The following is a 27418-nucleotide window of genomic DNA, read 5'->3' as shown; positions in this document are numbered from 1 at the left end:
CTGTCATAGAGCCCGAGCTTGGGCGGTGCCCCGCCCCGGCCGCACGGTGCGGCGGCGTTAATCCTCCCCGAAAGTTCCGGCCGCCAAGATTGCAGGTTCCCACCAAGCATTGTTTCCGAACTGGGCCACAAGAGCGTGTTCCTGATTGGCTTGCTCTGGAGGTTGGGAAGGGACGTGTTAGAGACTGGGACCACTTCCTGAAGCGCGAGGCAGGAAGTTATATGCGTTTTCTGGAGTCCTGTAGAGAAAGTGCTCTCTGCCGCATTGGTGTCGGCGAGAGCTGGAGGTGTTGGGTCGGGAGACCAGCCGTTCGGTCCCGCCGCAGGTAGGAGCTGGTTTCCATCGCGGCACCACGGCACACACCTCCAGCCCTGAGCCCAGAGTGACTGCCCGGGGGTCTCCTTCAGGCTTCTTGACGCCGTTCCAGGGGGCACCTAGCCAGGCATCCTCTGGGCTTCTAGCCAGAGGACTGGCTCCCGGCTTCAGCACTCTGGGCTGCAGTAACAAGTGCCCTTATCGCCCTGAGCCCTGCCACCATCCCGTGAACCACCGAAACCCTGGTCCAGCGCGACAGCCTTGGACCTGGGACTGGACGGATCCAAAACGCTCAGCCCCGGCCCCCCACAGACGGGGCTCTGCATCGTCTCTGATATGTCACCCACCATCTCCCACAAGGACAGCAGCCGGCAACGGCGGCCAGGGAATTTCAGTCACTCTTTGGATATGAAGAGCGGTCCCCTGCCTCCGGGCGGTTGGGATGACAGTCATTTGGACTCAGCGGGCCGAGAAGGGGACAGAGAAGCTCTTCTGGGGGATACCGGCACTGGCGACTTCTTAAAAGCCCCACGGAGCTTCCGGGCGGAACTAAGCAGCATTTTGCTGCTACTCTTTCTTTACGTGCTTCAGGGTATTCCCTTGGGCTTGGCGGGAAGCATCCCACTCATTTTGCAAAGCAAAAATGTTAGCTATACAGACCAAGCTTTCTTCAGTTTTGTCTTTTGGCCTTTCAGTCTCAAATTACTCTGGGCCCCGTTGGTGGATGCTGTCTACGTTAAGAACTTCGGTCGTCGCAAATCTTGGCTTGTCCCGACACAGTATATACTAGGACTCTTCATGATATATTTATCCACTCAGGTGGACCGTTTGCTTGGGAATACCGAAGGCAGGACACCCGACGTGATTGCTCTCACTGTGGCATTCTTTTTGTTTGAATTCTTGGCCGCCACTCAGGACATTGCTGTCGATGGTTGGGCGTTAACTATGTTATCCAGGGAAAATGTGGGTTATGCTTCTACTTGCAATTCGGTGGGCCAAACAGCGGGTTACTTTTTGGGCAATGTTTTGTTTTTGGCCCTTGAATCTGCCGACTTTTGTAACAAATATTTGCGATTTCAGCCTCAACCCAGAGGAATCGTTACTCTTGCAGGTAGTGTATTTAAACTATTATGGTGTTAGGTTTATTTATCCTTTTGAAAGAGTGTGTGATGTTGGAGGGAAGCTCATTAATTTACTGGAAATCATTGTATGGGCGATAACTCAAGGTAAGTTTTCTGTTTCGTCCAGATGAGCTTCTTTAAATTATTAAAGCCAAAATGAATGACATCAGAGCAATCAAATGATCAGTACTCTGCAGGTAGTTAACAGGGAGAGGCAACCCATCAAATAACAACGGAGTCCAGGGATTCGTGCCACTTGCTTAATACACAAATGCACATTTTTTAAAAGTGTGGCTCATATAGTTCACATTTTTCCTTTTGTCTTGTTGGTTTTAGGTTTCTAGCTCTATACTTTCTGATCCATTTCTACCCCTACCATTGTACCCAGAATCCAGCCTTCTAGTGAGTGGAACAGGGTTTATTCTTTCAAACATTATTGAGTCAGCTACGGGACGGGGTTCTAAGGCCTCTTATGAATAAGGCAGAGTTCTGCACTCAAGAAATAGGGGAGATGAACGTTTTAGGAGACTTCGGAGTTGCCTTTGGGAGTCAGGCTTCACAGTGCAGATAACATTTGACTTTGTTCTTGAAAAAGATTCCACGGGGCCAGGAAATGGCACACCAGGATGCACAACACAAAGTGAAAGTGCACTGAGGCAGGAAAGTACAAAAAAGTACAGGACATTGCCTGAACTGGGTTTGGGAAATCATGCTGAGAAAGGCTGTGACTAAATTAGTAAGATTTTAATTACTATGGGAAAAGGGTTTAAAAGTTTGTCCTGTAAGTAATGGAGGGTAAGGTCTAAAAAATTTCTCCGTTTCTCTGCATTAGTAAAACACATGTAAGTTTTTCTCTTTTTTCTTTTTTCTTCTTCTTTTTAATTGAGATGGTTGGGGGTGGGGGAGTGTCTCACTATGTTGGCCAGGCTGGTCTCAAACTCCTGGACTCAGGTGATCCTCCCCCTCCTTGGCCTCCCAAAGTACTGGGAATTACAGGTGTGAGCCACCCCACCTGGCCTAAGCTTATCTGAGGGTTTTTGTATTTTGTTTTTTTTTAGCTTTTGTAGCAACTAGAAAACAAGCAAAATGACCAATATAAGGAATAACAATGTCAGGAATATAGTGGAATTCTTCATTTCTGTCAGTGATGATTAATTTAGGGGATTCTGTTTTGAAATTTAAGCAGCTAAACCTCTCAGCTTCTGTGCTACCTTGGAAATTCCCAGTAGAGTAAATGTCCAGGTATGTGGGTGATGGTAGGAGGTGTCACAACTATACTAATTTCCTGTGATCTCCTGCAATCTTACTCATTCTCACACACATCTAACCTTATGTACACCTCCTCAGACTGCTAGTGAGTGAGCCACTATTACTGGTGAAATGATGGTGATAGTACTTTTTCCTCAGTTGTTTGGTTGAGCGATATTATATATATAATATATAATTATATATATGTGCCCAGCCAAAATTAAAAAATTAATTAAAATAAAAATAAAGAAGTCAAGGCTGGGTGCAGTGGCTCACGCCTGTAATCCTAGCACTTTGGGAGGCTGAGGTGGATGGATCACCTGAGATAAGGAGTTTGAGATCATCCTGGCCAACATGGCAAAACTCCTTCTCTACTAAAAATACAAAATTTAGCTGGAAGTGGTGGCACTCACTTGTAATCCCAGCTACTCAGGAGGCTGAGTGGGGAGAATCACTTGAACCCAGGAAGACCCAGGAAGCAGAGGTTGCAGTGAACCGAGATCGCACCATTGCACTCTAGTCTATGTGACAGAGCAAGGCTCCATCTCAAAAAAAAAAGAATAAGTCAGCGTAAATTAAAATCCAGTGGCATAATTTTGATCCATTAGGGAACAGTTGTGGCTAAGGGAGTATAAATATACTAATTATTGAACTCATAACAGCATTATCTGGGATAATGTTTTACCAATCACTCTTACATTAAGAGAAAGTTCCAATTTAGCTAATTAGCAATTTAGTTTCCATGGCCTCTTAAACTTTGATTTCACTGAGGCTTTCTCGTCTTAAGTAACATCATCTCCTTAATCCTCTAGGGTGATATAAACATCAGTCCCAGGACAAAATGAAAAGCAGACACCAAAAGCAACAAACTGGCTGGGCATAGTGGCTCATGCCTGTAATCCCAGCACTTCGGAGGCCAAGGCGGGTGGATCACAAGGTCAGGAGACCAAGATCATCCTGGCCAACATGGTGAAACCCTGTCTCTACTAAAAATACAATAATTAGCCCGGTGTGGTGGCATGCACCTGTAGTCCCAGCTATTCAGGTGGCTGAGGCAAGAGAATCGCTTCAACAGGGGAGGCGGAGGTTGCAGTAAGCTGAGATTGCACCACTGCACTCCAGCCTGGGCGATACAGCCTGTAAGACTCCATCTCAAGAAAAAAGCAACGAACTGGTAATAGACAGGATGCATTCACAAAGTATTTCTAGGCAGTGAATTATTATTATTATTATTCTGAAATGGAGTCTCGCTCTGTTGCCCAGGCTAGAGTGCAGTGGTGTGATCTCAGCTCACTTCAACTTCCCCCTCCAGGGTTCAAGCTGTTCTGCTGCCTCAGCCTCCCTAGTAGCTGGGATTACAAGCATGTGCAACCTGGCTAATTTTTGTATTTTTGGTAGAGATGGGGTTTCACCACGTTGGTCAGGCTGGTCTTGAACTCCTGACCTCAAGTGATCTGCCAACCTCAGCTTCCCAAAGTGCTGGGATTACAGGTGTGAGCCACTGTGCCCGGCCTTGACTTGTTACTTTGAATTTTTTTTTTTTTTCCTGTGGAATTTGAACTTTGTTCTGCAGTAGATTCTAAAACTAGCTTACTTTTTAATTCAGCTGTTTATATCTGTGGTAGACTGCTGTTTCTGGTTCAAACATTTTAGTTGAAAGTTAGAATTCCTATAGTTTCATTCTCCTTTTTATGACTGAACATACCACATTTATAACATTGTTCTTTCTGGAACTTAGGATAACTAAGAAAAACCAGTGGTTTTGAAAAAGTTATATAGCACACGAAGAATTATATGAAGGAAATATAATTGCTTAGGTGATTACAGAGGAGCTAAGCACTGAGGCAATGTTTAGAAAATCCAAGTATTGAAAGGAAGCATAATTGTTTGTTGTTTTTGTTTTTTTAATTCTAAAATATGTTCTGGCCAGGTGCAGTGGCTCACACCTGTAATCCTAGCACTTTGGGAGGCTGAGGCGGGCAGATTGCTTGAGCTCAGAAGTTCAAGACCACTCTGGGCAACATGGCAAAACCCCGTCTCTACTAAAAATACAGAAAATTAGCCGGGTGTGGTGGCGCATACCTGAAATCCCAGCTACTCAGGAAGCTGAGGCATTAGAATCACTTGAGCTGGGGAGGTGGAGGCTGCAGTGAGCTGAGATTGCGCCACTGCACTCCAGCCTGGGTGACAGAGTGAGACTCCATCTCCAAAAATATAAATAAATAAAAAATAAATAAAATTCTGTAGCAGTTTTGATTGTTACAGATTGTTACAGATAAGTGGAGATGGAATATATTGGGTAGATAGATAATGTAAATGAGTCATCTGAGTTGGAGGGACAGAGATAATTTGAGAAATCCATGCCCCTCTAAAGGTGAGGAGTATCAACTCTAGTAAGTTGTAGTTTTGTGACAATAGGATCCCAAGATTGCTAGATCTTTTTTTTTTTTTTTTTTTTTTTTGAGCCGTAGTCTCACTCTCGCCCAGGCTGGAGTGCAGTGGCACGATCTCGGCTCACTGCAAGCTCCGCCTCCAGGATTCACACCATTCTCCTGCCTCAGCCGCCCGAGTAGCTGGGACTACAGGCGCCCGCCACCACACCCGGCTAATTTTGTGTATTTTTAGTACAGACGGAGTTTTACCATGTTAGCCAGGATGGTCTCAATCTCCTGACCTCGTGATCCACCCTCCTCGGCCTCCCAAAGTGCTGGGATTACAGGCATGAGCCACCCCACCCGGCACAATTGCTAAATCTTAGGAGTATTCAAGAGAAACTAGAAATTCCTTTTTTATTTCCTGATTTTAAAAACACTTCTTAGGCTCATATAAAAACATGTCTTTAGCTGGGCACAGTGGCACGCATCTGTAGAGTGGCATGACACTTGACACATGACACTTTAGCTGACACATGACACTCAGCCACTTGACAGACTGAGATAGGAAGATCATTTGAGGCCAGGAGTTCGAGGCTGCAGTGCATTACAGTAGTGTCTGTAAATAACCACTGCACTGCAGCCTGGGCAACCTGGCAAGACCCATCTTTTAAAAAAAATCTATCTAATCTATCTATCTATCTGCCATCTATCTAATCTAATTTATGTCTTCAGGCCACAACTAGCCTGTAAACTCGTAGTTGAGGCCCTCTCCCTCTAGCATAAGTAGTAACAATTAGAAGTGATTGGAATAGGGAGCAGCATATTTGGGTTTAGGACAGGGAACAAGATGGTCTAATGCCAGAGAAGAGAGCTAAAGATACTAGAGTTTATAAATCAGTTTGTTTATAAATAGGCACGCACATACAGGAATAAGTAAGAGAAAGTATTGCTTTGAAAAAGTTGATACTGTGAGTATGAATCTAACCAAACTAAGGACAATAAAAACAGTGTTTGTAAGACATTGATGCTTTAGAGAGAGGAACCATTAATTCCTACCTGATGACAGATTTCTTTGTCCTGCTTTCATAACACATAATTTATGACTCAAAATGCCTGTTAGAATTTGGAGAAGACTAATTGACCGTTTTCTAGATAGACCAGGTATTCTTATATAGGCTATAATACATTATTTAGCATTCATGTCTAGGCTTAAAATGTTACCCTATGTTCTCAGAAAGACAAGCTGTATTCCTTTTTTATTTTTTTGAGAGTGTCTTGCTCTGTCACCCAGGCTGGCGTGTAGTGGTGCAATCTCGGCTCACTGCAACCTCTGCCTCCTGGGTTCAAGCAGTTCTCATGCCTCGGCCTCCCAAGTAGCTGGGATTATAGGCATGTGCCACCATGCCTAGTTACTTTTTGTAGTTTTAGTAGAGACAGGGTTTCGCCATGTTGGCCAGGCTGGTCTTGAACTCCTGACCTCAAGTGATCCACCTGCCTTGGACTCCCAAAGTGCTGCGATTACAGGCGTGAACCACCGTGCCCAGCCTATTTATTCTCATTAATGTCATCTCCCTATAATTTATTGAGTAAAATGAATTCTTTAGGAAGACACACCAAGTTTGTTTATCCTGTGCATTTAAATTTTCTTTGGCATATCACCATATGAGGAGATGGAGGTGAGAAGGGGGAATACAAGTAGCCAGTTTAAAGAAGTGTGGGAACCAGGTGCGGTGGCTCACGCGTGTAATCCCAGCACTTTGGGAGGCTGAGGCGGGTGGATCACCTGAGGTCAGGAGTTCAAGACCAGCCTGACCAGTATGGAGAAACCCCGTCTCTACTAAAAATACAAAAATTAGCTGGGTTAGTGGTGCATGCCTGTAATCCCAGCTGCTTGGGAGGCTGAGGCAGGAGAATCACTTGAACCCGCGAGGCGGATGTTGCGATGAGCCTAGATTGTGCCATTGCACTGCAACCTGGGCAAAAAGAGTGAAACTCCATCTCAAAAAAAAAAAAAAAGAAGTGTGGAGAAAGTATCTATGTTCCAGACCTCATGGTTGGAGCTAAAATATGAACCTTTTTTCTCAGCGGTGTCCAGTTGATAGAAAAGAGAGCTTACTTGCTGTGGGCGTATCTGAGTATCTGGATGATATAGTGGAAAACATTTCTTGCTTTAGAACTAGACCGGAGTTTGAATGCCATTTCTGGCACTTTCTGGCTTGTGATTCTGTTTCCTTGTATATAAAGTAGGAGTAATAATGCCTATTTTGGAAAGTGATTTTGGGATTTAAATGAGATGTCCTCTGTTTTTCTCAGATCTTATAATAGACACTCAGGTGCTAGCTATTGTACCTTTATTGGTTACTAATGAATTGTTACATGCTCTTAATTTCTGCATTCATGAAAGCACTGGACAAGATCGTGGAGCCACTTCAGAATATTTAGTCTGTTTTTTAGGTCTTTGCTCAAAAATCATGTTTATGAAACTTGAACATCAGCTTTGATATCTTGATCATACATATATATACCATGTATGCTTAAGTTTATAAAATACACAAATCAAAATTAACCAAAATGTTAATGATTAAATATTTCAATATTTTTGGTAATAATGGTAAAATACATAAATCAAAACTAACCAAAATGTTAATAATGAAATATTTCCATATTTTTGGTAATAATGTTTCTTTATGGTTGTTGGCATAATAGTCTATGGATGTCTCTAGCATCAAAGCAATGTTAATAAGTCTAAGAAGACTACTGGCTATCAGTTATTAGCATTGGTCTGATTTGTGGTAATTGTATTCATAAAACTTCTTAATATATTTCCTGGCCTCTCTGAGCTATTGGCATTTTCATTCTTCTGCATGTGTGAGAGATGGAAATCCTTTGAATTAGGGCTTTGTGACTGAACCATTGTCACTACTTCCTTCTTTTTATGTATTTTCTCTTCAAAGCACAAAGAAATTAGAAATATCTTTGTAGCCGGGCGCGGTGGCTCAAGCCTGTAATCCCAGCACTTTGGGAGGCCAAGACGGGCGGATCACGAGGTCAGGAGATCGAGACCATCCTGGTTAACACGGTGAAACCCCGTCTCTACTAAAAAATACAAAAAAACCTAGCCGGGCGAGGTGGCGGGCGCCTGTAGTCCCAGCTACTCGGGAGGCTGAGGCAGGAGAATGGCGTAAACCCGGCAGGCGGAGCTTGCAGTGAGCTGAGATCCGGCCATTGCACTCCAGCCTGGGTGACAGAGCGAGACTCCGCCTCAAAAAAAAAAAAAAAAAAAAAAAAGAAATATCTTTGTCTGGGTACAGTGGCTCATACCTGTAATCTCAACACTTTGGGAGGCTGAGGCAAGAGGATCACTTGAACCTAGGAAGTCAAGGCTGCAGTGAGCCAAGTTTGCACCACTGCACTATAGCTTGGGTGAGACCCTGTCTCAAAAAAATAAGAAAAGAAATAATCTTATCTGCAAACATTGCTGAAACTTGTTTAGTTTCTTCTTTTTTCTCTTGGTATCAAGGAATTTAAATTTTAGATGGACTGTGTTTATTAAAATTGGTAGACTATGCTAAACAAATTTTCAATTCTTTTGCCTCGAAAAATGGAACTCTTTAAGTCTTATATAATTGGAAAACTTTTACTTTTCACTTAACATTAATTTGAATTTCTGGTGACAGTGAAAATTATTTTTTTTCAGGGCTTGTTAAGCAACTGTTTTAAATGATGAACAAAACCCTACTCAATGAGAATAGTATTGTACGTGAAACTGTAAACAAGTCATTATTAATCTCATTTTGCAGATGGAAGTAAGAATGCAAAAATAGTGGACATGCCAAGTGAATGCTGTTAATAATATGTAAAATTCTTTGCTTAAACATTTATTACTTAAACTAAAAAATAAAAAAGTGGACATTAGCCTCACTTACAAGGATAATGTTATTAATACATTGTTGTTCATTCCTTTTGAATCAGATTCCAAAATGCTAGAAATTATGTTAAGATGTTATTTTATTCTGGGCATGATGGCTCATACCTGTGATCCCAGCTTTTTGGGAGGCCAAGGCAGACAGAATCATTTGAGGTCAGGAGTTCGAGACCAGCCTGACTAACATGGTGAAACCCCCATCTCTGCTGAAAATACAAAAATTAGCTGGGTATGATGACACACATGCCTGTAATCTCAGCTACTCCAGAGGCTGAGGCAGGAGAATCGCTTGAACCCGAGAGGTGGAGGTTCCAGTGAGCTGAGATTGCGCCACTGCACTGCAGCCTGGCAAGAGTGAAACTCCATCTCCGAAAAAAAAAAAAAAAAAAAAAATATATATATATATATATATATATATATCTGCCTGTTAGTGATTTTACCTTTGGTAAAGATTTAAGTGTTCTGAGTTTCTTTTCCTCATCTGTATATAGTAATAACACATGCTTAGCCTATTCTGTTTGCTGTGAGAATCAAATGAGATAACATATAAGAAAGGAATATTTAAATACCAAGGTGAAATTTATATAAACAAATAATGCTATATTTCTCCCTCATAAATGAGGTTCAAACTGTAGTGATCACCTTCAGTGAGCACAGCAGCAAGAGCAAGATTCAATCTAAAGAAATACCCTGACTGAAGAATATTCTAATTGTTTTTGAGAAGAGGTGACTAGGGTCCTTGATCAGTTGTGCCACATACACCATAAAATCAAAAGTAAAAACATCTAAAATGGAGTACAAGTCTAGAATGTTTAAGCTCTAATGCAAGGATTTTCTAGCCAAATCTTATTTTACAGATGAAGAGACTGAGACAGGGTTATCTAATAAGTTTTCTAGTGGCAAACTAAAATGCAATTCTCAGGGTGGTTAATGAGATACAAGTTTTGAAATTAGTTGTACTTATAAGGTGTGAAATCACCATTTTACCACTGACTTAGAATGTAACTTGGACAGCTTGACCTCCCTAAACCTTTGTTTGTTCACCTGTAAATTTGGGCTGGTGATAACCTAATCTATTGGGTTGTTGAAGTAAAGGAGTTGATACATGTAAAATGCGTAGCATATTTTTGTCATAAATGATATCTCCATTATTACTATTATTTTTAGCTGTTTAGCAGAATCTTCCAGATCTTTATTCACTCCCTCCACTAAATTTGTTCAAGATGATAGCTAATGGCTCAACTATCTTTTACTGAAACAATTCAAACAGTACTCTTCATGTGTCCTCATTCTGCACCTACGAGTGTGAGCAAATGCCTTTTGTATCATAGTATTGAGATGCGAAGGTTATTCTTAAACAGATTGAAAGCCTTAGAAAGTTTAAAAATACAAGGTAGAAAATCTGATGTGAATAATCGCATGTTGTCAAATTTAATGAAGAACTGAAAAGGCTTGGGTGTATAAAAAATATAACTGGTGTACCTTAAGGGATATGAAAATCGTTTCCCACCCCTAGCATTTTCCTTGAATAAAGTGACATGATAGGCTTTTGTTCACTCAACTCAGTTGTACACTAAATGTAATGCCCTCCACTCCCGCCACCCCCTGCCTTTTTTGTTGTTGTTGTCACTGTCTATTTTGGGTCTCTACGTTTAAGAGTCAGGACTCTTGTTCATTTGCTGTGTCTGGTACAATGCCTTGAATATAATAAAGAGGTACCTAAATGTTGACTTTTTTTTTTTTTTTTTTTAAGACAAGGTCTCACTCTGTTGCCCATGCTGGAGTGCAGTGGTACAATCACAGCTCACTGCAGCCTCCACTTCATGGGCTCAAGTAGTCCTCAGCCTCCCAGGTATGGGGGACTACAGATGTGTACCACCAAGCCTGGCTAATTTCTTATTGTTTGTAGAGATAGGGTCCCACTATATTGCCCAGGCTGGTTTTGAATTCCTGAGTTCAAGTAATCCTCCCACCTTGGCCTCCCAAAGTGCTAGGATTATAGGCATGAGCCCCTGTACTTGGCTAATTTTTTAAATAACATTTTAGTTGAAAGTTACTGTATATAGAATTATTTAGTATCAATGAAATTATGTAAATTAAATTAATTATAGATTTAAAACATTTTCAGATTTCCTTTTTTTCTGGGGAACTGTATTTTTAATAACAACAACATTGGTTGCCCTTCTGAAAAAAGAAAACAAAGAAGTATCAGTAGTAAAAGAAGAAACACAAGGAATCACAGATACTTACAAGCTGCTTTTTGCAATTATAAAAATGCCAGCAGTTCTGACATTTTGCCTTCTGATTCTAACTGCAAAGGTAAGAGATTTATAAATCAAATTTATCATTTTCTTATAAGTATCAATATCATGGAATACTTTCAGTGTCTTTTTCATATCACAGGTCCCTTTCCACTACCATTAGAATTTAACGATGAAAAACAATATTTTCTGTTTATCAAATGTATTTGAAAAGATACAGTGATATCAACTTTAATTTTAAAGTAAGCTAAATATCTTGGAGTATTGTAAATAATTATGTCAATTTGAAGAACTGTTAGTAAATGTGGACCTTAATGATATTAATGCTTGGAATGGAGACTAATATCTTCAATAATCAATAGCTCTGCCTTCTTATAATCAGTATACATTTAATGTTGGAGTAATACAATTACTTACTTAAAGTGTGATGTAAAAAGATATAGGGCAGGCGTCGTGGCTCACGCCTGTAATCCCAGCACTTTGGGAGGCCGAGGCAGGCGGATTACGTGAGGTCAGGAGTTCAAGACCAGCCTGGCTAACATGGTGAAACCTTGTCTCTACTAAAAATACAAAAATCAGCCAGGCATGGTGGCACGTGTCTGTAGTCCTAGCTACTTGGGAGACTGAGGCAGGAGAATCGCTTGAACCCAGGAGGTGGAGGTTGCAGTGAGCCGATATTGCACCATGGCACTCTTAACTGGAGCGACAGAGTGAGTCTGTGTCTCAAAAATAGATAGATAGATAGATAGATAGATAGATAGATAGATATATGAGTATTAGAAGTCAATTTAAAAAAATCCATTGAATTATTTAAGTACTGAAAGGAAAATTATACCATAAGAGAAATAGGGATTACTGGTGACTTTTATTCTATATTAAGGTGTCTCAGTTTTATAGTTCTAAAAATATTTTTAACACGTTAGGCTAGAATAAAGGTAAGTATATTTTGTTACAGTGAACTATTGCTAGTGTTGGAGTTAATATTTCTAAAATCTGCAATCTTATAGGATTTTCATTTTATATACTTAAATCTATGTACATAAACACTTTACACCTATCTTTTGACAGCTTTGAAGGAACCATTTTAGCCTCATTATATTCATTTTAAATAGTGAGTGTTTTTTCCTGTTAATGATAGAAGGCCAGATGTGCTGGCTCATGCCTGTGATCCCAGCACTTTGGGAAGCCAAGGCAGGAGGATCTCTTGAGCTCAGGAGTTCAAGACCAGCCTGAATATGGCGAAACAAAAAATAAAAAAATTATCTGGGTACGGTGGCACATGCCTGGAGTGCTAGCTACTTGTGAAGCTGAAGTAGGAAGATAGCTTGAGTCTGGGAGGTGGAGTTTGCAGTGAGCCATAGTTGTGCCACTGCACTCCAGCCTGGGCAACAGAGCCAGGGGTCTGTTTCTCCGTTGAGACAGGGGTCTCAAGGAAAAAAAAAAAAAGAATAGGAAGTTCAGAAAATGTGAAAAGTTCAAGGAGCATAACTATATATATATATACACACACATATATATATATTTGAGATAAAGTCTTACTCTGTCTCCCAGGCTGGGTGCAGTGGCACAATCTTGGCTCGCTACAACCTCTGCTACCTGGGTTCCAGTGATTCTCCTGCCTCAGTCTCCTGGGCAGCTGGGACCACAGGTGTGTGCCACCATGCCCAGCTAGTTGTTTTGTATTTGTTTATTTTGAGATGGAATTTTACTCTTGTTGCCCAGGCTGGAGTACAATGGCCCTATCTTGGCTTACTGCAACCTCCGCCTCCCAGGTTCAAGCGATTCTCCTGCCTCAGCCTCCCAAGTAGCTGGGATTACAGGCACAGGCTGAGCTAATTTTGTATTTTTAGTAGAGATGGGGTTTCTCCATGTTGGTCATGTTGGTCTCGAACTCCTGACCACAGGTGATCCACCCTTGGCCTCCCAGAGTGCTGGGATTACAGGCATGAGCCACTACGCCTGGCAATTTTTTTGTATTTTTAATGGAGACAGAGTTTCACCCTGTTGACCAGGCTGGTCTTGAACTCCTGACTTCAGATGATCTGCCCACCTGGCCAAACAATATTATCTAATTATATCACTTAATAATTTTATCATTTAAAATACAGTATTTGCTGGATGTGGTGGCTCACGCCTTTAATCCCAGCACTTTGGGAGGCCAAAATGGGCTGATCACTTGAGGCCAGGAGTTCAAGACCAGCCTGGCCAAGTTGGTGAAACCCCGTCTCTACTAAAATTACAAAAATTAGCTGCGTGTGGTGGCAGGCACCTGTAAGCCCAGCTACTCAGGAGGATGAGGCAGGAGAATCGCTGGAACCTGGGAGGTGGAGGTTGCCTTGAGCTGAGATCACGCATTGCACTCCAGTCTGTGTGACAGAGCGAGACTCCATCCCAAAAACAAATTAATTAATTTAAAAAAAAAAAACAGTATTGACCTTCTTGGTATATTTCCTTTGAACCTCCCTTTTTTCCCTGTATATGTGTGTGTGCATGTATGTGTGTATACATATACTTCATATATTTATTTGCTCATATACTTTTATTTTATTTTATTTTATTTTTCTTTTATTTTATATTTTATTATTTTTTTTTTATTTTGAGACTGAGTCTCACTCTGTTGCCTAGGCTGGAGTACAGTGGCACGATCTCCCCTCAGTGCAACCTCTGCCTCCCTTGTTCAAACAATTCTCCTGCCTCAGCCTTCCTAGTAGCTGGGATTACAGGCACACGCCATCATACCCAGCTAATTTTTGTATTCTCAGAAGAGATGGGGTTTCACTATGTTGGCCAGGCTGGTCTCAAACTCCTGACCTCAAGTGATCTGCCTGCTTCAGACTCCCAAAGTGCTGGGACTACAGGCGTGAGCCACCATGCCCGGCCTATTTACTCATTTACTTTTAAAAGTGGAATTGAATCATGCTGCATATAATTTTTTATTTTCTCTTTGTCTTATACATTTCTGTAGCATTACATATTTGAAAACATACTTTTTAGTAGCTACATGATATAGTGTGTAAATTTACCATAATCTACTCATCTACTCATTTTTCTGTTGTATATTTTGCTTATGTTTTTAAATTATGAAAATGCACTAGCAAATATTTTTGTGCTTAAGTCTGTGATTTTCTGGACATTTCCTTCCAGTAAACTTTTTTTTTTGAGACAGAGTCTCGCTCTGTTGCCCAAGCTGGAGTGCAGTGGTGTGATCTCCGCTCACTGCAACCTCCTCCTCCCGGGTTCAAGCGATTCTCCTGCCTCAGCCCCTGGAGTAGCTGGGATTACAGGTGTGCACCACCATGCCCACTAATTTTTGTATTTTTAGTAGAGACAGGGTTTTACCATTTTAGTCAGGCTGGTCTCGAACTCCTGAGCTCAGGCAATCTGCCTGCCTCGGCCTCCCAAAGTACTGGGATTATAGGCGTGAGCCACCGAGCCTGGCCCACCCAACTAATTTTTAAACTTTCTGTAGAGATGGGGGTCTCATTTTGCTACACAGGCTGGCCAATAGATTAATATATTTTTTTAAATATATATATGTTTTTGAGATGGAGTTTCACTCTTGTTGCCTAGGCTGGAGTGCAATGGTGCGATCTCAGCTCACCACGACCTCTGCCTCCCAGGTTCAAGAGCTCCTCCTGCCTCAGCCTCCCAAGTAGCTGGGATTACAGGCATGCGCCACCATGCCCAGCTAATTTCATATTTTTAGTAGGGACGGGGCTTCTCCATGTCTGTCAGGCTAGTCTTGAACTCTCGACCTCATGTGATCCACCTGCCTCGGCCTTTCAAAGTCCTGGGATTACAGGTGTGAGCCACTGTGCCTGGCTGGCCAATAGATTATTAAGTGGGCAATTAGTGGGTCAATGAATGTGATATGATTGCTGAATTGCTTTTCAAAAGGTTATGCTAGTTTATACTGTCTGCAGCAATATATAAAGAGGTATTTCAATTACAAAGTCTATAATACTGTTTTCTCCTTTTAAAATTCTTCCCAGTAACATCTCTCCTAATTTTTAATACTACAGATTAATTTTCTTTCCTTTTGAATTATATGTTTTTTTGTTTTTTTTTTTTTTGTTTTTTGTTTTTTTTTTTTTGAGACGGAGTCTCGCTGTGTGGCCCAGGCTGGAGTGCAGTGGCGCGATCTCGGCTCACTGCAAGCTCCGCCTCCCGGGTTCACGCCATTCTCCCGCCTCAGCCTCCGAGTAGCTGGGACTACAGGCGCCCGCCACCACGCCCGGCTAGTTTTTTGTATTTTTAGTAGAGACGGGGTTTCACCATGTTAGCCAGGATGGTCTCGATCTCCTGACCTCGTGATCCACCCGCCTCGGCCTCCCAAAGTGCTGGGATTACAGGCTTGAGCCACCGCGCCCGGCCTGAATTATATGTTAATGGACTATACAATATGTATTTTTATGTTGGATGCATATGTTCTTTTGCTCAATGTTCTATTTGTGCAATTTATCCATATTTTTATTTATAGCAGTAGTTTGTTGATCTCATTACTGTATAGTATTCATTTGTATGAATATGCCACAATTTATCCATTCTATCAACAGGTTTTTAGAGCTATTATGAGTAGTGTTTCTACAAAGATTCACATATGTGACTTTTGGTGAAGATAGGTGCACATTTCTGATTGGTAAATATATAGGAATAGAATTGCTGGTTCATGTAAAATGCATAGTATTATGTACTGCCAAATAGTTTTCCCAAGTTGTTGTTCCAATTTTCCCTACCATCAGCAGTGTAAGAGAGTTCTGATTGTTTCACATCCTTGAAAACACATATATTATCTTTTTTTTTTTTTTTTTTGAAACGGAGTCTCGCTCTGTCCCCCAGGCTGGAGTGCAGTGGTGCAATCTCGGCTCACTGCAAGCTCCGCCTCCTGGGTTCACACCATTCTTCTGCCTCAGCCTCCGAGTAGCTGGGACTATAGGCGCCTACCACCACGCCCGGCTAATTTTGTGTATTTTTAGTAGAGACAGGGTTTTACCATGTTAGCCAGGATGGTCTCGATCTCCTGACTGCGTGATCTGCCTGCCTTGGCCTCCCAAAGTGCTGGGATTACAGGTGTGAACCACCGCGCCCGGCCTATATTATCTTTTTAATTTTAGCCTTTGTGGTGGTTGTGTAATGCCATCTTGTTATTGCCATATTTTGAATTTCCCTAATGACAAAAGAAATGGAGCATCTTTTGATGTGATTATTGACCATTTGAATATCCAAAGTTGCCCTTTTCTTTAAATGTGTAAAGTTTTTGTTTCTGTTTAGATTTCATTTTTTGAGATGAGGTCTCTGTCACCTAGGCTGGAGTGCAGTGGCACCATCACAGCTCATTGCAGGCCTGACTCCTGGGCTCAAGTGATCCTCCCACCTCAGTCGCCCAAGTACAGGCATGTGCCACCACCATGCCCAGTGAATTAAATAAAATGTTTTTGTAGAGAAGAGTTCTTACTATGATGCCCAGACTGGTCTTGAGTTTCTGGGCTGAAGCAGTCCTCCCGCCTCATCCTCCCAAAGTGCTGTGCTTACAGGCATGAGCCACTGTGCCAAACCAAACTTTTTAAAATATATTTTGGATTTGAGTCTTTTATTAGATATATGTATTACAAATATCTTCTACTATATAACTTTTAAGACTTTTAACTTTTAACATTTTAAAAGTAAACATTGAAGTCAGTTTGTATATCTTATTTTTACAAAGAGAATGAATAAAATGTAAGTGAAATTATTTTCTGTACTTAAGTGAAATATATGTTACCTTTAATTTTTTTATGGTGAAATTTGGCTCTATTCCAAGAAGTTACAGTGTATACTATTTATAATTTATTTATTTTTATTTTTTTTTAAAGACCAAGTCTCACTCTGTCACCAGGCTGGAGTGCCGTGGTGTGATCTCAGCTCACTGCAGCCTCCACCTCCCAGGTTCAAGCGACTCTCCTGCCTCATTCTCCTGAGTGGCTGAGACTACAGGCGTGTACCACCACACCCAGCTAGTTTTTGTATTTTTAGTAGAGATAGAGTTTCACCATGTTGGCCAGGGTAGTCTCAAATCTCCTGACCTCATATCTGCCCACCTTGGCCTCCCAAAGTGCTGGAATTACAAGCATGAGCCCCCGTGCCTGGCCTTATTATTATTATTATTATTTAAATATTTGTGTGATATTGAAGTGGCCTCGTGGTCTAGGGTAGTACCTGAGATTTGTTGTCTCACAGCCACAGAGATCAAGGACGTGGGCACACAAAGAGTGAGGTTAACAGCAGAAGTTTAGTAGGCGAGAGAAAGAGAATAGCTCTGTGGTACAGAGGTGTCCTGGAAAAATGTGTTGCCAGATCTGTGGTGAAATACAAGAGGTTTTATAGATGAGCTAGTGGGGAGGCGGTGTCTGATTTAAACAGGGCCTGAAAAACTGGTAAGGTCCGGGTGCACCATTTACACAGGGCACGAATTTCTGGCAGCCCCCACCCTAATTTTTTATTATGCAGGTGAGTTCTCTGCCTGAGCTGCACCATGTTGCCGATTTCTTTTTTACGGTACACGTGCTAACAAAAAAGAAAAGATGGAGCTTTCATGGTGGACATGCCTCCCAGGTAGCCCTTTTCTGTTGGTGCAGCTGCTGGCATTCCCCCATGCAAGCTTCCAGCTTGCTTATCTATGTTTGCAACTCAAGTCGCTCTTTGTTAGAAAAGAGATGATTTGGGGAGCTACTTTTTGTTAGAAGGGAAGCTTTGCCGAGGATTCTTTTGCCCTCACTATCTGCCTAAATAATTTCTTTCTGCTTACTGTATTGATATAATTTCACACTTTTTGAAAATGTGTTGGTAGAACTCCTTTATATCCTTTATCCAGATTATCTAATTATTAACATTTAGCTCCACTTTCCTTATTCTGTAGATTTTCTCTTTCTATGTATATCCATTACATATGTCTTCTGAAATACTTTAATTTATACACATTGTGCACTTTTATCCATAAGTACCTTAAGTATGTATTTCCTAAGAACAAGTTTTCTGCTTACAAAACCACAACTCAATATCGGGAAATTTTAAAGTGATATAATATTATTATCTAATTATAGTCCATATCCAAATTTTACATAATAGCAATCTTCATAACTTTACTTTTTTCTGGTTGGGGATCTAATCTAGGATCACACATTGGATTCAGTTGGTATGACCTTTCATTGTCCTTAATATCCTTGACATTTTTGAAGAATGCAGGCCAATTATTCTGTAGAATGGGCTTCTAGTTACATTTCTCCCATGTTTCTTCTTGTTTGGGTTGAGGTTATACAGGTATATAAGGCAGGAAGATCAAAGAAGTAATGTTTTGATGTCTGCAGGGAATTATATTGAAAGCCATATTATGTCTCTTTATCCCTTTAACTGTTGTTTTTAACTTTAATTGCTTTTCTAATCTATTGTAAAAGTACTATTTTTTCTTTTGTAATTAAAAACTGACTCATGGGGAGATACTTTGAGGCTATCTAAATAATCTTAATTTAATTCTTATTCTTTTTTTGTGCTGTTTTTAAGGATTAATCTAACTATACTTTATCACTCTCATTTTATTCAATCTCTCAGATATGTTTTCTCAGAATTACTTTTGAAACATTAAGATGAACTTTGGAAATTTTATTATGGTCAGTCAGAAATCATTAAAAATGTATATATATATATGGCATCATTTTAACCAGATTTATTTGGGTCAATTAAAGGCTTAAGTTCTTTTAAACCTAAAACTTACAAATCAGTAAATTTGGATTTTTGACCTTGTTTACTATAACAGATTGGACTTTTTGAAGTGGAAATTTAATTGTATTTATAGCCATCTACAACCCCTACCAGTACTGAATTTTCAGTTGTTTTCACTTGATATTATTAGAAAACCAAAAGGCAAAATGTACCTTGTATAACTTGATTGTTGTACCAGGTATAATAATATGATGCTCACTTGTCACTGTCATGAGTCAGTAATAAAATTGAGGTTCTTGAAGAACTTACATATGAATGGAGGAAAATATTTCATAAGTCACGAATTAAAATGCTTTTTTGTTTTTATATTGCAGATTGGTTTTTCAGCAGCAGATGCTGTAACAGGACTGAAATTGGTAGAAGAGGGAGTACCCAAAGAACATTTAGCCTTATTGGCAGTTCCAATGGTTCCTTTGCAGATAATACTGCCTCTGATTATCAGCAAATACACTGCAGGTCCCCAGCCATTAAACACATTTTACAAAGCCATGCCCTACAGGTAAAAATGAAATAAAACCTTACTAAATAAGAAAGGGTAAAATGAGGAACATTCATCAATATCACTAATATCTGAGTGTAGAATTATATATATGGAAAAAGGTTTGAAAAGTATCTTTTTTCAATATTATTTATATGCGCTTTTATCTTTTTAACCTCCTAACAGGTTTAGATTCAGCTTCTTTCATATGGTAGGCAAACGGATTTCTGTTTTTGTTGTTGTTGTTATTTAAGCTAAAATGGAAGTCAACTCAATGTTTCTTTCTCTATAGATTATTGCTTGGGTTAGAATATGCCCTACTGGTTTGGTGGACTCCTAAAGTAGAACATCAAGGGGGATTCCCTATATATTACTATATCATAGTCCTGCTGAGTTATGCTTTACATCAGGTAAGCTTGTGGTTTTCTCAGGAAATAAACTGTTCTGTGTAAAATAAAGAAGACAGCTTTATACAGTTACCTTAACATAATGGTAATAAATTTTAAGATTTAAGCATGAACCTGACACTGAAGAAATTATTGATGGTGGGCTTTAAACCTTATGACTTTTCACTTAATGAGTTCGGTTCATAGAAAGAGACTTTCTTTTTTGTTTTTTTTCCAAGATGAAGTCTTGCTCTGTCACCCAGGGTGGAGTGCAGTGGTGCAATCTTGGCTCACTGCAACCTCCACATCCCAGGTTCAAGCGATTCTCCTGACTCAGCCTCCTGAGTAGCTAGGATTACGGGCACGTGCAACCACGCCTGGCTAATTTTTGTATTTTTAGTAGAGATAGGGTTCCACTATATTGGCCAGGCTGGTCTTGACTCCTGACCTTGTGATCCACCTGCCTCAGCCTCCCAAAGTGCTGGGAATACAGGCATGAGCCACTGCACCCAGCTGAAAGATTAAAAAAAAATGTATTCAACAAGTATTTGTTACATTTTAGAATTGATTCCAAAGCCAGCAAATTCTACTCTTGTTAAGTATTTCTCAGTTTATCCCTAGCTTTCAGTTCATTCTTTCTTGAATTCCTAAAATCTTTTCTTTCTGAAAGTATTGAGAAATAGTAGAGGGCCCTAGTTTCTGGCTTAGCTTCTGCCTCTTTTTTTTTTTTTTTTTTTTTTTTGAGACAGAGTCTGGCTTGCTTGCCCACTGCCCACGCCCTGCTAATTATCTGTATTTTTAGTAGAGACAGGGTTTCACCATATTGGCCAGGCTGGTATTGAATTACTGACCTCAAGTGATCCGCCCACCTTGGCCTCCCAAAGTGCTGGGATTACAGGCGTGAGCCACCATGCCTGGCCCTGGCTTAGCTTCTATATTGAAAGTTATGACTTATTCTTTATGATTTTGAAAGCTGTGTCAAGCTGCTTTTTCTTTCTTTCTTAAATATGTTTGTAATCCCTAAAAGAAGGAATCCCCACTTTGCTCTAGCCTAAGCTGCTGTTGCAGAATGAGACTTTTTTTTTTTTTTTTGAGACAGAGTTTCATTCTTGTTGCCCAGGCTGGGGTGCAATGGTACGATCTTGGCTCACTGCAACCTCTGCCTCCAGGATTCAAGCAGTTCTTCTGCCTTAGCCTTCCAAGTAGCTGGAATTACAGGCATGTGCCACCATGCCTGGCTCATTTTGTATTTTTTTAGTAGAGACAGGGTTTCTCCATATTGGTTAGGCTGGTCTAGAACTACCGACCTCAGGTGATCCACCCGCCTCAACCTTCCAAAGTGCTGGGATTACAGGCGTGAGCCACTGTGCACAGCCCAGAATGGGATTTTTTTGTTCTGGATGCAAGTGACTCAAGTAAATGGCAAAGGCCCAGAAATAACCTTTGGGACTTAACTGCAGTTATTGCTAATGCGTATTTCTGAGTCACTTTGGATTTTTCTAGCTTACATCCTTTGAAAGTTATATTTGCTAATGTATTACTTAGTTTTTAACTGAAACCTAAAAATATGACTACCAGGTAATCTTAGTAGTTTTGTGCATACAGTAAATCATTTAGGAGAAATCCATAGTGGGTCATGTCTGACTAAATTCTATGCCTATAAAATTATTGAGGCCAGACTGCCAAATATAATTTTTTTTCTGTTTTGCACATGCTTAGTTAATGCTAGGCATGTAATAGAAGGTTGAAGAAGTGCTTTAACTAGTCAATGCTTTAGTATTTCTGTCAGTAGGTTATAGCCCAAAAACTATTTATTTAGCTTTGTATTTCATTTGAGAATTTCCTGAAGCATAGTCACTGAAACTGAGATAACCAGATGCTTTATGGGGGAAAAAAGGTACAAGGCCAAGTAAATTCGAGAAATGATGTATGACATAAGCCCTTTGTAAGTAGCGCCTTAATGAGTCCTTCAACACATTTTTTTTTTGAGACAGAGTCTCACTCTGTTGCCCAGGCTGGAGTGCAGTGGTACGATCTCGGCTCACTGTAATACCTCCACCTCCCGGGTTCAAGTGATTCTCCTGCCTCAGTCTCCCAAGTAGCTGGGATTACAGGTGAGCGCCACTGCACCCAGCTAATTTTTGTATTTTTAGTAGAGACGGGTTTTCACCACATTGGCCAGGCTGGTCTTGAACTCCTGACCTCAGATTATCCACCCACCTCGGCCTCCCAAAGTGCTGGGATTATAGGCGTGAGCCACTGCACCCAGCTTCTTCAACAATTACTAAGTGAACACCTATTCCCTGCCAGAAACCATTCTGAGTACTGAAATGTAAATGAATAAATCATGCCAAAATCCCTGCCCTCAAGGAGTTTATGTTGTAAAGATTTCAAAAGGCATACAATGAAATGAACCAATTTTGTGTAAGTTAATGTCTTTCAGTTTTATTTGGCTTTGGAACTCCTTTTTCTGTGAACACCTCCAAAAACAATATTCAAAGGAATACCATTATGGAAACACAGTTTGTTTCCATCTTTCTAAATTAAAGGTTATTTCTTGCCTTTTAAGTACTTTTTGCCTCTTAAGGATGTTTTTCTCCAGTTTGTCACATAAATTTTGAAATACTTTTCTTGTGTATATGTAGGAGAAAATATATATATTCCTATTTCTTTAAATATTTGAGTATTTATATGTGTAATAAATGCATACATATAAATACGTATATATACACATGTAATATGTGATATATATTTAGGTACAGTACTAATAGGAGGTTTTGCATTTTGCTGTGTGCATTATGCATCCTTTAATGCCACCTCATCTAACATTTTCTCTGTGGAGTCTTTCTTGACTACTTGTGCTATAATTAATCTCATTTATATTTATGCCCCAGTAACACAATGTGTGCACTTCTATTTACAATACTTCCTATATTTATAATTATTTATTCCCTATTTTCCAGCCTAGAATAAATTCTTCAGTGTCACAGAGGGACCAAGGTCACATCTTTGTATTGCTTTGATCTTAAAGCCTGGCCTATAGTAGGTGCTTGATGAGTATTTGTTGAATTGAGTTCAATAAATATCATGAAAATTAATTTTCAGGTTTATGATTTTGATGTTCTTAATTTAGACTGTAGCTTTATAAGCTTTATAATCATACTAAAGATGTTTTATGTTTTTCCTGTAGGTTACAGTGTACAGCATGTATGTTTCTATAATGGCTTTCAATGCAAAGGTTAGTGATCCACTTATTGGAGGAACATACATGACCCTTTTAAATACCGTGTCCAATCTGGGAGGAAACTGGCCTTCTACAGTAGCTCTTTGGCTTGTAGATCCCCTCACAGTAAAAGAGTGTGTAGGAGCATCAAACCAGAATTGTCGAACACCTGATGCTGTTGAGGTAAGTATGTTTTAATTTTAGATAACATTAAGCTAATACTAAGATATTAATATCTTTGTTTTGCTTCTAGAAGTACTATATCTTTTTTAAAAATCATATCTGTCCATAGGTTCTGGTATAGAAATCTACATATACTTTTTCTTTCACATCAAGGCTGAGGGTTATAATAATTCAAATCAGTAAGACTAGTCCTCTTAAAGGCGTTTCTCAGTAAAGGAGAGGTGATCTCTTTTTCCCCCACCTTGAGGATCACTATCCTACACAGCAGGCACTATATAAATGCATAATTAAGGCTGGGTGCAGTGGCTCACGCCTGTAATCTCAGCACTTTGGGAGGCTGAGGCCGGCAGATCACGAGGTAAGGAGATCGAGACCATCTTGGCTAACACGGTGAAACCCTGTCTCTACTAAAAATACAAAAAATTAGCGGGGCGTGGTGGTGGGCGCCTGTAGTCCCAGCTACTTGGGAGGCTGAGGCAGGAGAATGGCATGAACCCAGGAGGCGGAGGTTGCAGTGAACCGAGATCACGCCACTGCACTCCAGCCTGGGTGACACAGCGAGACTCTGTCTCAAAAATAAATAAATAAATAAATGCATAATAATTAATAGCTTAAGTTTTGTAGTGATAGAAAAAGAGAATGTCCATTGGCTATCCATGTAACAGTTATAACTAAACCTGAATAGTGAGTAGTTTGTTGATAAATTCTTTCAAAATGATATTAGTCTACTTCTAGATTTGATGGACTGGAAATTTCTTCATATTTCTGAATTCGAAAGCTACATCATGAAAATAGATATTCAGGCCAGGTGCAGTGGCTCACACCTGTATTCTTAGCACTTTGGTAGGCTGAGGTGGGTGGATTGCTTGAGCTCAGGAGTTCAACACCAACTTGGACAACACGGTGAAACCCCATCTCTACTAAAATACAAAAAATTAGCCAGGCGTGGCAGTGTGTGCCTGTAGTCCCCAGCTACTCAGGAGGCTGAGGCAGGAGAATTGCAAAACTGGGAGGCAGAGGTTGCAGTGAGCTCAGATCGCACCACTGTACTCCAGCCTGGGTGACAGAACAAGACTCCGTCTCTAAAAAAAAAAAAAAAAAAAAGAAAATAGATATTTAGCTGGGTGTGGTGGCTCACACCTGTAATTCCAGCATTTTGAGAGGCTGAAGCAGGCAGATTACTTGAGCCCAGGAGTTCAAGACCACCCTGGGCAACATGGTGAAACACCATCTCTACAAAAAATATAGAAATTAACGGGACATGGTGGTGCATGCCTATGGTCTGAGCTACTCAGAAGGCTGAGGTGGGAGGATTGCTTGAACCCAGGAGCCAGAGATTGCAGTGAGCCATTATCACACCACTGCATTCCAGCTAGGGCAACAAGTGAGACTCTGCCTGAAAAAAGAAAATGAGTATTGTTTACAGCAAGAACTGAAAATTATTTTTAATCCTGTTAGTAGCATTAGAGAAATTAAGATACAGTAACATATTTTGTCATTGGAATTCAGTGAAATACTGAAATGTTTTAGGAAAAATATATTTTGATTAATTATTTATAAAGTAGAAGCATGTTAATTGCTAAATACTTCCATTTTGAAATTGTAGATTATTTATTATAGTTTTATTTTTACAGCTTTGCAGAAAACTGGGTGGCTCATGTGTTACAGCCCTGGATGGTTATTATGTGGAGTCCATTATTTGTGTTTTCATTGGATTTGGTTGGTGGTTCTTTCTTGGTCCAAAATTTAAAAAGTTACAGGATGAAGGATCAACTTCATGGAAATGCAAAAGGAACAATTAATATATACACTACTGGATGTTCTAGAAAGGTAATTTAGTTTAGTTTTAATTCGGAGAGCAATGATAATCAGTGCACAGGAATATAAAATATTATTTTAAACAGCAAAATTAATAATATAAAATGCCAAATGGTTGAAAAAATAGAAACCTCTCTGTATATTTGATCATATTTTTCTTTGCCTTGTCGATGTATTTAAAGTTTGCTTAAGGTCAGGAAATTCTAAAACAACTTTTCTGGCCTCGTTATTTGATTTATATCTTTTAAATTTACTGACCAAAGCATGTTTTAAGCTGCAATGCAGTAGTCATGGGTGGTAACCATGTAGTTAAGTATAGTTATTAGTACCTATCACTGCTGGATCTGTATTTAAAATTGTGGTACAATATATAAAATGGAGAAGAACTTGATATTCAGGTACTAACCACAACTAGTCTGACATTGTTGGCAGTTAAAATCTTATTTTGAATTGTAAATTAGTTAAATTTTATGTGGAATTTGCTGAGAAGAGAATATAGACTACTGAAATGTCATTTTAGTTATTTTTCTTATGACCATATTGTACAAATGAATCTGTGTTAAAAAGACTATTTTAAATGTATTTCCTGCTTTTGTAAGCATTAAAGATTTATAAGAAAATTATTCAAACTATTTTTTATAAAATGAAAGTTATGATTTTTAAACTTATTGATTACTCTTGTCCCTACCGCCTCTTTTTGGAAGATATTTTGATTCCTTATAAACTTTTACCCTAAGCTTACATATGTTTTCTGTCACAAGTGCTTCATGGCACACAGACAGCCAATGGAGGGGATCAAATTCAGTGTTGTATGTATGTTTATGGCAACATTTTGAAAATAAAAATTAAATGTTATTCTTCAAGTAGTTTTTTTTAATTGCTGAGAAAAAAAAAACACAGTAAAGCTTTCTGATTAAGTAAAATTTAAATGGACAGTACCATAATTTAAAAAACTAATACTTTAAAGAGAGACACAAAGATATTTTGTGCCTTTGACAAATTAATAGTGGAAAAATGTTTCTTAATTAAGCACTTTACTAGTGAAAAAGATCTCACAATTTATGCCAAATCAGGTACTGTATTTTCATTTATTAACACATAACCTTTTGTTTGAATACTGTAATTTTCAGTGGACAGTTGCTATTCCAAGAAAATTAAGCTTTTGAGTACTTTAGTAATTCCCAGCATATTATATACACCGAGTGATAAGGTTCTTTGCATGTTTTGTGTTATGTATTACTCTGACTCTTTAGAGATTATATAAATCCTTCAAAAGTTAGAGGAAACAAGATAGTACATTATGAGTCTTAATTTTATCATTGTGGAACAATGTGTACTAACTCCTGATTATGTTAATTTTATAACATAGGTTGAATTTTAGAGTGGGGTTTTTATAAGTAATGGAGGATAAAATGGGTGGGAGAAGATGACACACAGCACCTGAAGAAAGATGGGGCAGTGACCTCTAAAACTCATGCATTGCCATTGGAAAGCCTGTGTTGGGCATCGATGTCAGATCCTGAAGAATCACCTGGAAAAAATCCCATCCTAGAGGCAAGGAGACACCACCAAACCATACACTGCAGTACTTTGTCACATGGTTGTCCATTATCATGTATTAATAAAGAAAAAAACCCACTTAACTCTTACATATGAAATGTGTTTTGATTTTTAATTTTTGGATTAAGAAACTCAGATTGCCATAATAACCTTTTATTTCTTCCCATTTATATTATTACAAATTATACATACTTTCAAACATAGTTTTTTGTTGTTGTTATTTGTTTGTTTTTTCTTTTTTTTTTTTTTTTTTTTTTTTTGAGACGGAGTCTAGCTCTGTTGCCCAGGCTGGAGTGCAGTGGCCAGATCTCAGCTCACTGCAAGCTCCGCCTCCTGGGTTTACGCCATTCTCCTGGCTCAGCCTCCCGAATAGCTGGGACTACAGGCGCCTGCCACCTCGCCGGGCTAGTTTTTTGTATTTTTTAGTAGAGACGGGGTTTCACCGTGTTAACCAGGATGGTCTCGATCTCCTGACCTTGTGATCCGCCCGTCTCGGCCTCCCAAAGTGCTGGGATTACAGGCTTGAGCCACCGCGCCCGGCCATTGTTTTTTCTTTTTTAATTGAAACAGTCTCGCTCTGTTGTCCAAGCTGGAGTGCAGTGGTGCAATCTTGGCTCACTGCAACCTCCGCCTCCTGGGTTCAGGCAATTCTCCTGCCTCAGCCTCCTGAGTAGCTGGGACTACAGGCGCACATCACCACACCTGGCTAATTTTTGTATTTTTAGTAGAGATGGGGTTTCACCACGTTGGCTAGTCTGAACTCCTGACCT

The 27418-nt window shown here is 39.7% G+C and overlaps 1 protein-coding gene across 7 annotated transcripts; it reads left to right on the top strand.

Moving 5' to 3' along the window:
- The first annotated feature begins 211 nt into the window (after window positions 1–211).
- Window positions 212–26737, top strand: SLC33A1 (solute carrier family 33 member 1). 7 transcript variants are annotated; one of them, XM_045386731.3, is made up of 7 exons: window positions 212–1426; window positions 11113–11303; window positions 19315–19499; window positions 19771–19888; window positions 23055–23270; window positions 24905–25100; window positions 26458–26737. In XM_045386731.3, exons 1-6 carry the CDS (start codon window positions 652–654, stop codon window positions 25070–25072), a joined length of 1653 nt encoding a protein of 550 aa, XP_045242666.1. In that variant the 5' UTR covers window positions 212–651; the 3' UTR covers window positions 25073–25100; window positions 26458–26737. The 7 variants fall into 7 exon arrangements, 4 of the variants coding, with proteins under 4 accessions (XP_045242666.1, XP_045242665.1, XP_073887404.1 ...); XR_012430813.1 differs by lacking the exon at window positions 11113–11303; XR_012430812.1 differs by lacking the exon at window positions 19315–19499.
- Window positions 26738–27418: the final 681 nt, after the last annotated feature.

Source organism: Macaca fascicularis, chromosome 2, assembly GCF_037993035.2.
Source record: "Macaca fascicularis isolate 582-1 chromosome 2, T2T-MFA8v1.1".
Lineage (NCBI taxonomy): Eukaryota > Metazoa > Chordata > Mammalia > Primates > Cercopithecidae > Macaca > Macaca fascicularis.
The sequence above is the reverse complement of the archived record's forward strand: the minus strand, read 5'-3'. Positions and strand labels throughout refer to the sequence as shown.